Source organism: Colletes gigas, unplaced genomic scaffold (assembly GCF_013123115.1).
Source record: "Colletes gigas isolate AHSC1104 unplaced genomic scaffold, ASM1312311v1 Colletes_gigas_Sc00015, whole genome shotgun sequence".
Lineage (NCBI taxonomy): Eukaryota > Metazoa > Arthropoda > Insecta > Hymenoptera > Colletidae > Colletes > Colletes gigas.
Window position 1 is genome coordinate 981,369 of NW_025106644.1, and position 12,547 is coordinate 993,915.

The 12,547-nt window shown below is 35.5% G+C and overlaps 2 protein-coding genes across 3 annotated transcripts; one reads left to right on the forward strand and one right to left on the reverse strand.

Moving 5' to 3' along the window:
- The first annotated feature begins 935 nt into the window (after positions 1-935).
- On the forward strand, positions 936-11,082 carry LOC122399788 (GPN-loop GTPase 1). Of its 2 annotated transcripts, none has more exons than XM_043400745.1 (7): positions 936-1,176; positions 1,773-2,018; positions 2,090-2,454; positions 2,789-3,018; positions 3,096-3,427; positions 4,200-4,245; positions 11,063-11,082. In XM_043400745.1, exons 2-6 carry the CDS (start codon positions 1,781-1,783, stop codon positions 4,232-4,234), a joined length of 1,200 nt encoding a protein of 399 aa, XP_043256680.1. In that variant the 5' UTR covers positions 936-1,176; positions 1,773-1,780; the 3' UTR covers positions 4,235-4,245; positions 11,063-11,082. The 2 variants fall into 2 exon arrangements, with proteins under 2 accessions (XP_043256680.1, XP_043256681.1); XM_043400746.1 differs by having other exon boundaries at positions 3,096-3,434; positions 11,063-11,078.
- A 728-nt stretch (positions 11,083-11,810) lies between these two features.
- On the reverse strand, positions 11,811-12,308 carry LOC122399883 (heat shock transcription factor, X-linked member 4-like). The gene has a single exon (XM_043400939.1). The coding sequence runs from the start codon at positions 12,306-12,308 to the stop codon at positions 11,811-11,813; it is 498 nt and encodes a 165-aa protein (XP_043256874.1).
- Positions 12,309-12,547: the final 239 nt, after the last annotated feature.

The window sequence follows — 12,547 nt, forward strand, 5'->3', positions numbered from 1 at the left end:
CCGTGTCCTGATCGGCGTCATCGGGCGGGATGTCTCGCTGCCGGGCATGGTGCGCGCCATGCTCGGCAGCGAGGAGAAGTGGAGGGCCGTGGCCTCCTTCTGCGAAATCGTAATGTTGCAGAAGGAGACCGCGGGAAGGGAGCGCGAGCGTCAGCGGCGTGCTGAGGCTCGCGCTCGTTTGGTGGCGAGAGAGCGTCGCCTGGGCGTCAGGCGACGCGGGCGGCCCCCTCGGCGTGGCGCATGACCCAGGCTGGGAGGGGGGTCCTGATAGGAGCCCCCTCCCGCCAGGCGGCGTAGGGTCGGACCGGATGGGGTGGCAGTGCCTCCTGTCCGGCTCCGGCGCACGGAGCGGCACCCTCGGTGGCCTGGTGCGGCCATGAGCTGCCGGCCTCCGAGGGGTAGAAAAGGGGTCGCGGCGGTTGCGAGTTGGGGCTCGCAGCCGCCACTAGACGCGGCCCCGGGACGGATGGCGGCAGGACGATGTGGCCTCGTCCTGCCGCTATGAGACAGGGCGATTACCGGGGGGACCGTTTGTCCCCCCGCGGGTGGGCGCAAAGCGCGGGCACGGGGAGGATACCGGAAGTATACTTCGAACGATTCCCGGTATCCTCCCAAATCGTGCGGAAGGGTCACCGTGGGGTTTTTAGTGGGTAGGTCCCGCGCCCGTTATAATGGGCGCGGGGAATCCCACACACCCCTCCCGCCTCTCCCCAAAGAGGCGGGAGGGAGTCTTTCGAAGATTTTCCCCACGAAAAAGAAAAAAAAAAAGAAAAGTTTATTTTGCGCGCGTCGCCGAGCAGAGCGGTTTAGTGCTCCAGGAGCACCAACCCATCTCCATATCCCTCTAGACCGCAGATCAGGACGCAACAGTGAACATAGTTGCGCAATTTAACGCAGCTATGTTCACACAAGAACAATGTCTGAGTTCGAATCGGGGCTGTCATACGTGATCACACAAAAGTTGAGGTTAAGATGTAATCTGGTAAATTTGGCCTGCATTGAATTTGATTAAATGGACTGATTCCCGGTCTATGTGCAGGATATGTACCTAGTTAGAAGAAAATATTTGAGAAATTCTTTCGATCGAATTTCTAGTACGAAAATTTAATACACGATTTGTACAGTTTAAACTATCACGTACAGGCGAGAAAATTATAATATTTTTTAAAGTATTAGGTACGTTGTCAAGAATATATTACTAGAATTGAATTAACCCTGTAATTCTGTCATTCAACTTAATAAGATCAATTGTGAATTTGCTCATTGTTAAATAGTCAAACTAAATGTATTCGATTTATTACATTAACCTATAAATCCTAACCTATAAATTTGAAACGATTGAATTACCCTTGTAATTCTGTCTTTCAACTTAATAAGACCAATTGTGAATTTGCTCATTGTTAAATAGTCAAATAAAATGTATTCGATTTATTACATTAACCTATAAATTTGAAACGACTGTAAGGAAAACACTTTTCTTGTACACCTTGTACTCTTTGACTTATAAACCTAAAAAGTTAAATATATAACTTTTCTAACAGTTTATATATCTTGGAATTATGGATACACGTTAACTCTTTGTTAGTTTAAATGTATCTTGTCGAACAATACTTTAATAGTTTACCTTGTACACCTAATAAAATTTGATTCGGTGTAACGAAATTACAACACACATTTTCTTCTCCTATCCTGTTTAAGTTCAAAATATTACAAACCAGTTCTTTGTTGAATACATTTATAAATAGTTCAATTTTGAATTAATCGTTTTGCAGATTTTTAAATGGCTGAATCTATCGATAGTTCTAAATTTTCTGAAAATGATACCGCTCAGAATTCTACGACCGCCGAGACGAGCAGCAAACAAAAAAAGCCATGTTGTATTATCGTTCTGGGAATGGCTGGATCTGGAAAAACATTCTTTGTAAATCGGCTCGCCTTGGTGTTATATAAAATTAAGAAACCGTACATTATAAATTTAGATCCTGCGTGCAAGGAAGTCCCTTACCCAGCGAACATAGGTATTTCTTGCGAATATGTTCAGTCGTTTGTTGTTTACGTACCAAGGAGTTTTTACTAAACTATGTTTCAGACGTAAGAGATACGGTGAATTACAAGGAAGTGATGAAACAGTACAGTTTAGGACCGAATGGCGGTATCGTTACCGCCTTAAATTTGTTCTCCACGAAATTTGATCAAGTGATAGAACTCATCAAGAAAGCAAGCAAAGAGCACGATTATATAATTCTAGATACACCCGGGCAAATAGAAGTTTTTACATGGTCGGCAAGTGGAACCATTATAACGGAAGCTTTAGCATCCGAATTCCCGACGATTATAGTGTATGTATTAGATACTGTGAGAAGCATTAGTCCTGTAACGTTCATGTCCAACATGCTTTACGCGTGTTCTATTCTTTACAAAACTAAGTTACCATTTATCGTCGCTATGAATAAGGTAATTACGAGAAATGGAACTACCATTCTTTCACGGGAAGAAGTCGCAGCGTGTTTACATCGACTCGCAGGATTGGTCGAAAATGGTGACGAAGATCGGTGACAGCCAATCAGCGGACTGCAGCAAGAGTGGGGATGTAAACACTCTGTGCCTTATTCTCGCGGAAGGACGATACTCGATGCATTGAATTCTGTGTTACTTTCGATTGTACGGATCCTCTGAAATTCATATAAATAATACGAAACGTAAATATTCTATTTCTTCAAGCGTAGCATAGGATTCGATGTGCTTGACATTATTACGTAATTTATTAATTATAACGTAACCACAATAGATTGATATCGTGGAACATAGTTACGCGGTAGATTGGATGCAAGATTTTGAAGCGTTTCAAGAAGCTTTGGATTCGGAAACAAGCTATATCAGCAACCTAACGCGCAGCATGGCTCTGACGCTGGACGAATTTTATAGACATTTACGTAGTTGTGGTGTTTCTGCTGTTACGGGGGCTGGTATTACAAAGTTTTTGGAACTTGTTGACGACGCCGTAGAGGAATACGAAAGGTAAACTAGTAAAACATTTATGCACCCGTGTAAAAGCAACGAACGTTCCGTAAGCTAAATAAAAAAATTTTCTCAAGGGATTATAAAAAAGGTTGGGAGAGAACGAAAGTTAAACGAGATGCTCAAAGACGGCAAACGGAAATGGAACAACTTGAGAAAGCGGGGCAGAATATTGCAGGCGAGACCGTGCCATTTGTAACAACAATTGGTAGTGGAAGAGAAATCGCGGACATATATTTAAAGCACGCTGGCAACGAATCGAGCGAGGACGAAGAGGGCACGGAAAATTTATTCAAAGTCGAAGACGAGGAGGAAAATAAAGAGGCGGAGTCTTTTATGAACTTTCTAAATAGACATAAAATGGAACAGAAAAAGCGTACGTCCAATCAGCCTGCTACCAGCAGTAGCAGTACGTAGTATGTACATAAATATTTATATTCGCAAATAAATTTTCTAACTGATAAATGTAATAAATGATTTATATTTTGGAGCTCGGATTTTACAGTTCTTATTTACAAAACAAAATTTACCACGCATTTGAGCAGCCGTAATAATACTAATAATACAAGAAACTTAAATTAGAATTTTAACAAAGTCAGTTATCCTTTCTTTTTTTTTTAAATGAAAGTCAATTCTGAAATTGCTACGTTAATATCAATTTTTAAAGAAAATTCGTAGCACTACTCGATAAATAAATGTATTTTATTTTCGCCTCGTATTTGAATTCGCGGATAGAAATTTGTATCATAATTTGTGAAATTACATTTAGTTGTAAGTTATAAAATTTTCCGAAATATTTATTTTATTTTATTAAATATACTTTATTGTTCCTTCAAGATTTCTACGATTTCAAATAATTATAAACATAAATCGTCGGGAAATTAAAATTTAACATTTGCATATACACGCTACACTTTCAGACGTATTATTGCAGGTAATCGCAATCAGATAACTTTAATTTTTTCTTACTTAGTTTTTAGATTTCGTAACGAGAGCACATATTGTATTCTTTGTTTATTAAGTTTTATAATTGCTAAATATTCTCTGTAACCGTGTTTATAATATTTCACGCGTTATATTACTGTACCTTTTCCGTAAGAGGTTGTAGCGTTACTCAAATAATCGTTATCTCTGGTTCCATGGTTGTGTGTTCTTTGATGTTCTTGCGCTATCTGTTTTAGGGCTTCCTTTAGCGCCAACTGAACAGGAAAAATGATAAAATTACAGGTACGTATTACCAATAAGTAGTATCGCGTTTTTGCAACCTTGTTTTTATATTAGTAGATATAAAAACAAAAGTTATAGATGATTTAGTAAATGATTTTAAAGTCCTTCGTCCAAAGTCCAGCAGAGGGCTCGTCGGTATATCGCAAACGTTTTCTATTGGCTGTGTCCATTTAGCGGTAGAATATGAATTTATTCACGACGTTAATTACATTTCAATCTGATTTACCATTTTTTTAAAGTATTTGCAACATTATTGTTTTAGTAAGCGTTAGATCACATATAGTTTTTCATTCGGAATTTGATATTTCCATTAAATTTTAGAATATCAAAAATAATCTTAATTAAGTTTAAGCTGTTGATTTGTTATTCTATTTTCCAACATTATGAGAGCTGTAGACTTAAATCCATTGTTAAGACAACAATGTATCATTCTGAATTCGTCGAAATGTCGAAATTAGTCATACTGAAAATCGTCCATCGTTCGTTAACTATTATTTTTTTAAAAAGTTACTAGATTCACGTATAGAACACGGTTAAACTTAACGAGTTATGATTTATATTTATTATTAGATAGCATGAGATAAAAACAGATGTACGCTTTTATAAAAAAATAAACAAAACTATTGTTACTTTGAGTATATACAGGGTGTTCAGCCACCCTTGGGAAACATTCTAATGGGGGATTCCAGAGGCTAAAATAAGACGAAAATCAAGAATATCAATTTCTTGATTGAGGCTTTATTAAACAGTTATTAAAAAATTAAATTAAAAAATTTCAAATCATTCTAAAACAATTATTTTTGGTTACGGGGCTCAATTACAATAATTTTTGGTGAATACACATATCCCTGAAATTCTACTCATTTCCGAGAAAAAAATTCGAGTAGTTACTGAAATTTTTAGACGAAATTGAAAAATTTCAAATCATACTTAAAAAATTATATTTAGTTGCAGGGGTCAATTACAAGCATTTTTAGTGAATAGACATACCCCGAAATTCTACGCACTTTCGAGAAAAAAATTCTTTACCCAACATATAATGTGAGGTTAGAGATGCTTCCCTGAAATTTCATGGGAATTTTTAAAATGTCGTAACTCCTGAACGGATTGGACGATTTTAATTTTTCAAAATGCAAACAACGCGCATTTTAGTGGAGAATATGTAGAAACTCTACCAATATTGAAAAAGTTGTTCCTTAACCTCGTAAAGTGAGAAAAACCCCCTAAAACTGGTCCAATTTTCAAACGGCCATAAATCCTACAATAGTAAAGGTATCTCATTGAAATTGTTTTCGGAAGCAGAGCCCATAGGTACCTACAAAGAAGTATTAGAATACTTTTCTGTAAAGCGTCAAACAAATTTACTAGAAATGAAAAACTAATTTTCAAGAAAAGTCGACGGGGTAAAATTTTCGACGAAAAAAAAAGTTTCAAATCGTTCTGGTAAAATTATTTTCGGTTGCGGAGGTCAAGTACAATCATTTTTGGTCATTAGACATACCCTTGAAATCCTACCCACTTTCAAGAAAAACATTCGAGAAGGTGTGAAATTTTTCGACAAAATTAAAAAATTTCAAATCGTTCTGGAAAAATTATTGTTGGTTGCGGGGGTCAATTACAATCATTTTTGGTCATTACACATACCCCCGAAATCCTACGTACTTTCGAGAAAAAAATTCCTTACCGAACATATAATGTGAGGTTAGAAATTTCATGCGAATCTTTTAAATGACATAATTCCTGAATGGATTGGACGATTTTAATTTTTAAAAATGCAAACAACGCGCATTTTAGTAGAGAATATGTAGAAACTCTACCAATATTGAAAAAGTTGTTCCTTAACCTCGTAAAGTGAGAAAAACCCCCTAAAACTGGTCCAATTTTCAAACGGTCATAAATCCTACAATAGTAAAGGTATCTCATTGAAATTATTTTCGGAAGCAGAGCCCATAGGTACCTACAAAAAAGTATTAGAATTCATTTCTGTAAAGCGTCAAACAAATTTACTAAAAATGAAAAACTAATTTTCAAGAAAAGTCGACAGGGGGTAAAATTTTCGACGAAAAGAAAGTTTCAAATCGTTCTGGTAAAATTATTTTCGGTTGCGGAGGTCATTTAAAATCATTTTTGGTCATTAGACATACCCTCGAAATCCTACCCACTTATAAGAAAAAAATTCGAGGTGTGAAATTTTTCGACAAAATTAAAAAATTTCAAATCGTTCTGGAAAAATTATTTTCGGTTGCGGGGGTCAATTACAATAATTTTTGGTGAATACACATATCCCTGAAATTCTACTCATTTCCGAGAAAAAAATTCGAGTAGTTACTGAAATTTTTAGACGAAATTGAAAAATTTCAAATCATACTTAAAAAATTATATTTAGTTGCAGGGGTCAATTACAAGCATTTTTAGTGAATAGACATACCCCGAAATTCTACGCACTTTCGAGAAAAAAATTCTTTACCCAACATATAATGTGAGGTTAGAGATGCTTCCCTGAAATTTCATGGGAATTTTTAAAATGTCGTAACTCCTGAACGGATTGGACGATTTTAATTTTTCAAAATGCAAACAACGCGCATTTTAGTGGAGAATATGTAGAAACTCTACCAATATTGAAAAAGTTGTTCCTTAACCTCGTAAAGTGAGAAAAACCCCCTAAAACTGGTCCAATTTTCAAACGGCCATAAATCCTACAATAGTAAAGGTATCTCATTGAAATTGTTTTCGGAAGCAGAGCCCATAGGTACCTACAAAAAAGTATTAGAATACTTTTCTGTAAAGCGTCAAACAAATTTACTAAAAATGAAAAACTAATTTTCAAGAAAAGTCGACGGGGTAAAATTTTCGACGAAAAAAAAAGTTTCAAATCGTTCTGGTAAAATTATTTTCGGTTGCGGAGGTCATTTAAAATCATTTTTGGTCATTAGACATACCCTCGAAATCCTACCCACTTATAAGAAAAAAATTCGAGGTGTGAAATTTTTCGACAAAATTAAAAAATTTAAAATCGTTCTGGAAAAATTATTGTTGGTTGCGGGGGTCAATTACAATCATTTTTGGTCATTACACATACCCCCGAAATCCTACGTACTTTCGAGAAAAAAATTCCTTACCGAACATATAATGTGAGGTTAGAAATTTCATGCGAATCTTTTAAATGACATAATTCCTGAATGGATTGGACGATTTTAATTTTTAAAAATGCAAACAACGCGCATTTTAGTGGAGAATATGTAGAAACTCTACCAATATTGAAAAAGTTGTTCCTTAACCTCGTAAAGTGAGAAAAACCCCCTAAAACTGGTCCAATTTTCAAACGGCCATAAATCCTACAATAGTAAAGGTATCTCTTTGAAATTGTTTTCGGAAGCAGAGCCCATAGGTACCTACAAAAAAGTATTAGAATACTTTTCTGTAAAACGTCAAACAAATTTACTAAAAATGAAAAACTAATTTTCAAGAAAAGTCGACGGGGTAAAATTTTCGACGAAAAAAAAAGTTTCAAATTGTTCTGGTAAAATTATTTTCGGTTGCGGAGGTCAATTACAATCATTTTTGGTCATTAGACATACCCTCGAAATCCTACCCACTTATAAGAAAAAAATTCGAGGTGTGAAATTTTTCGACAAAATTAAAAAATTTCAAATCGTTCTGGAAAAATTATTTTCGGTTGCGGGGGTCAATTACAATCATTTTTGGTGAATACACATATCTCTGAAATTCTACTCATTTCCGAGAAAAAAATTCGAGTAGCTTCTGAAATTTTTAGACGAAATTGAAAAATTTCAAATCATACTTAAAAAATTATATTTAGTTGCAGGGGTCAATTACAAGCATTTTTAGTGAATAGACATACCCCGAAATTCTACGCACTTTCGAGAAAAAAATGCTTTACCCAACATATAATGTGAGGTTAGAGATGCTTCCCTGAAATTTCATGGGAATTTTTAAAATGTCGTAACTCCTAAACGGATTGGACGATTTTAATTTTTCAAAATGCAAACAACGCGCATTTTAGTGGAGAATATGTAGAAACTCTACCAATATTGAAAAAATTGTTCCTTAACCTCGTAAAGTGAGAAAAACCACCTAAAACTGGTCCAATTTTCAAACGGCCATAAATCCTACAATAGTAAAGGTATCTCTTTGAAATTGTTTTCGGAAGCAGAGCCCATAGGTACCTACAAAAAAGTATTAGAATTCTTTTCTGTAAAGCGTCAAACAAATTTACTAAAAATGAAAAACTAATTTTCAAGAAAAGTCGACGGGGTAAAATTTTCGACGAAAAAAAAAGTTTCAAATTGTTCTGGTAAAATTATTTTCGGTTGCGGAGGTCAATTACAATCATTTTTGGTCATTAGACATACCCTCGAAATCCTACCCACTTATAAGAAAAAAATTCGAGGTGTGAAATTTTTCGACAAAATTAAAAAATTTCAAATCGTTCTGGAAAAATTATTTTCGGTTGCGGGGGTCAATTACAATCATTTTTGGTGAATACACATACCTCCGAAATCCTACGTACTTTCGAGAAAAAAATTCCTTACCGAACATATAATGTGAGGTTAGAAATTTCATGCGAATCTTTTAAATGACATAATTCCTGAATGGATTGGACGATTTTAATTTTTAAAAATGCAAACAACGCGCATTTTAGTGGAGAATATGTAGAAACTCTACCAATATTGAAAAAGTTGTTCCTTAACCTCGTAAAGTGAGAAAAACCCCCTAAAACTGGTCCAATTTTCAAACGGCCATAAATCCTACAATAGTAAAGGTATCTCTTTGAAATTGTTTTCGGAAGCAGAGCCCATAGGTACCTACAAAAAAGTATTAGAATACTTTTCTGTAAAACGTCAAACAAATTTACTAAAAATGAAAAACTAATTTTCAAGAAAAGTCGACGGGGTAAAATTTTCGACGAAAAAAAAAGTTTCAAATTGTTCTGGTAAAATTATTTTCGGTTGCGGAGGTCAATTACAATCATTTTTGGTCATTAGACATACCCTCGAAATCCTACCCACTTATAAGAAAAAAATTCGAGGTGTGAAATTTTTCGACAAAATTAAAAAATTTCAAATCGTTCTGGAAAAATTATTTTCGGTTGCGGGGGTCAATTACAATCATTTTTGGTGAATACACATATCTCTGAAATTCTACTCATTTCCGAGAAAAAAATTCGAGTAGCTTCTGAAATTTTTAGACGAAATTGAAAAATTTCAAATCATACTTAAAAAATTATATTTAGTTGCAGGGGTCAATTACAAGCATTTTTAGTGAATAGACATACCCCGAAATTCTACGCACTTTCGAGAAAAAAATGCTTTACCCAACATATAATGTGAGGTTAGAGATGCTTCCCTGAAATTTCATGGGAATTTTTAAAATGTCGTAACTCCTAAACGGATTGGACGATTTTAATTTTTCAAAATGCAAACAACGCGCATTTTAGTGGAGAATATGTAGAAACTCTACCAATATTGAAAAAATTGTTCCTTAACCTCGTAAAGTGAGAAAAACCACCTAAAACTGGTCCAATTTTCAAACGGCCATAAATCCTACAATAGTAAAGGTATCTCTTTGAAATTGTTTTCGGAAGCAGAGCCCATAGGTACCTACAAAAAAGTATTAGAATTCTTTTCTGTAAAGCGTCAAACAAATTTACTAAAAATGAAAAACTAATTTTCAAGAAAAGTCGACGGGGTAAAATTTTCGACGAAAAAAAAAGTTTCAAATTGTTCTGGTAAAATTATTTTCGGTTGCGGAGGTCAATTACAATCATTTTTGGTCATTAGACATACCCTCGAAATCCTACCCACTTATAAGAAAAAAATTCGAGGTGTGAAATTTTTCGACAAAATTAAAAAATTTCAAATCGTTCTGGAAAAATTATTTTCGGTTGCGGGGGTCAATTACAATCATTTTTGGTCATTACACATACCTCCGAAATCCTACGTACTTTCGAGAAAAAAATTCCTTACCGAACATATAATGTGAGGTTAGAAATTTCATGCGAATCTTTTAAATGACATAATTCCTGAATGGATTGGACGATTTTAATTTTTAAAAATGCAAACAACGCGCATTTTAGTGGAGAATATGTAGAAACTCTACCAATATTGAAAAAGTTGTTCCTTAACCTCGTAAAGTGAGAAAAACCCCCTAAAACTGGTCCAATTTTCAAACGGCCATAAATTCTACAATAGTAAAGGTATCTCATTGAAATTGTTTTTGGAAGCAGAGCCCATAGGTACCTACAAAAAAGTATTAGAATACTTTTCTGTAAAGCGTCAAACAAATTTACTAGAAATGAAAAACTAATTTTCAAGAAAAGTCGACAGGGGGTAAAATTTTCGACGAAAAAAAAAGTTTCAAATCGTTCTGGTAAAATTATTTTCGGTTGCGGAGGTCAATTACAATCATTTTTGGTCATTAGACATACCCTCGAATTCCTACCCACTTTCAAGAAAAAAATTCGAGATGTGAAATTTTTCGACAAAATTAAAAAATTTCAAATCGTTCTGAAAAAATTATTTTCGGTTGCGGGGGTCAATTACAATAATTTTTGGTGAATAGACCTATCCCCGAAATCGTACCCACTTTCTAGAAAAAAAATTCAGTACTAGCGGAACTGTAAACGTTAATAACTTTTTAACGAAGCCCCCATCAACAAATTGGTATTCTTGATTTTCGTCGTATTTCGACCTCTAGAATCTCCCATTAGAATTTTTTCCCAGGGGTGGCCGAGCACCCTGTATAGGAATTGATATTAAAATAAAAAAATATTTAAAGTGTAATCGTTTTTTTATAGATCTGTAAGGGCAACCGCAGCAAAAGATATTAAAAAAAGAAATAACGTTTTTATTACAAATTCAAATGTACAGAATGATTCATTGATGCAAGAAGTATCAACTGTAATTCATTTATTTATGCAGGAAGAAAATTTCATTAAAAAAGGTGTCAATGATGTTTTCCAGCATGACCAACACAATGAAACGAATAGATTAAATTGATAATAAAATTCGTCGTTTTTTATAGGTACTTGCGTTCACGCATCAATTTAGAAAAGATTGTTTTAATAAACTCGAGAGTTTGCTTATTCTCCGCAGCGCGGCGCCACCCATCGTTTAACACAACGAACAGAGCTACTGTTACAGCTACCGAACTAAGTACATACTTTCTCTCACGTAAAATTTACTATTAATTATAAACATCATTATTACCGTTTAAATATTTTGAATCAACCCTATCTAAACTAATGAAATAAAAATGTACCGTGTTTTGGTTGCGTAAAAAAGTCAATCGATCATTGGTTCATTTTTTATTATAGAAGACAACTTTTCTTTCAAATTATGCATTGAACAAGGCACGTATGTATAATAGTATGTATAATACATTTAAAAATCATCGAAAAATGTATCTGCGTGGTAAATAAAAACTAACGAATCTGTCATTTGTCACGAACTGTACGACATCGACGGTGCAGATAACTACCGGCGTTGCCTGACATCTGTCGCGATATCGTAGAACTATCATCACGTTTTCTCGCGATTGTTTGTTTATGCAATATAATTCGAAAGGACAAGTTGTAAAAGTAGCTTATTTACCCGGCACATGTGTAAACGCGAAACGCGATCATTGTCCTTGGTCAGACTGTCCGGTTCCGTGACGGTCGTCAGATTGATGCGTCGACAATGTTTCAACTTCCCAGCGGTTTTTCGATACACCCTCGATAACAGATCCGGTCGGCCAGTACGAAAGTTTTCGTGCATGAATTCATGGACATCCGGGTTACGGGAATTGCAGATCGGGTCCTGATTGTGCGACGTCACCTTACGAAACCCGTACAGGTTCAGCTGTCTGATGAAGCTCGTTATATTTTTCGTTTTGAAGATGGAATTGCCAGCGCCAAGGTATTGTTCTTGGAATTTCTTGTAGTCGAGCAGAATGGTGTTGCCGCCCAAACTCCATCGAATAGCGCCAGTGTCGCACTCGTTCACGATCCGCCAGAGCTTTTTCGGGAAACGTAACGAGAGGAATATGCAATCGTCGAACATGCTTGATCTCGATGTGACGTTTTAATCGTACTGATGAACACACAAGTCGAAAAATAGACACGGCGACGATTTTTCCGATCGCTGATCTTTTCCAAACAAAAAACTATCGTATCACGGCAACAATATTTCGCGTTCTCGAATCGTCGTTGGATTTGAAAATCTTGACCGGGGTGTCTGTTATATGCATACGCATGTATATAAGATAGAATATTGATAAAAACTTTTAAACGGTCTTGAAA

Bases quoted from the DNA above. Each gene is read 5' to 3' on its own strand.
- LOC122399883 (XM_043400939.1), bottom strand. From the start codon at position 12,308: ATGTTCGACGATTGCATATTCCTCTCGTTACGTTTCCCGAAAAAGCTC.
- LOC122399788 (XM_043400745.1), top strand. From the start codon at position 1,781: ATGGCTGAATCTATCGATAGTTCTAAATTTTCTGAAAATGATACCGCT. The intron at 2,019-2,089 runs GTATTTCTTGCG...ACTATGTTTCAG, and splicing joins CCCTTACCCAGCGAACATAG to ACGTAAGAGATACGGTGAAT. The intron at 3,428-4,199 runs GTACGTAGTATG...TATCTGTTTTAG, and splicing joins GCCTGCTACCAGCAGTAGCA to GGCTTCCTTTAGCGCCAACT.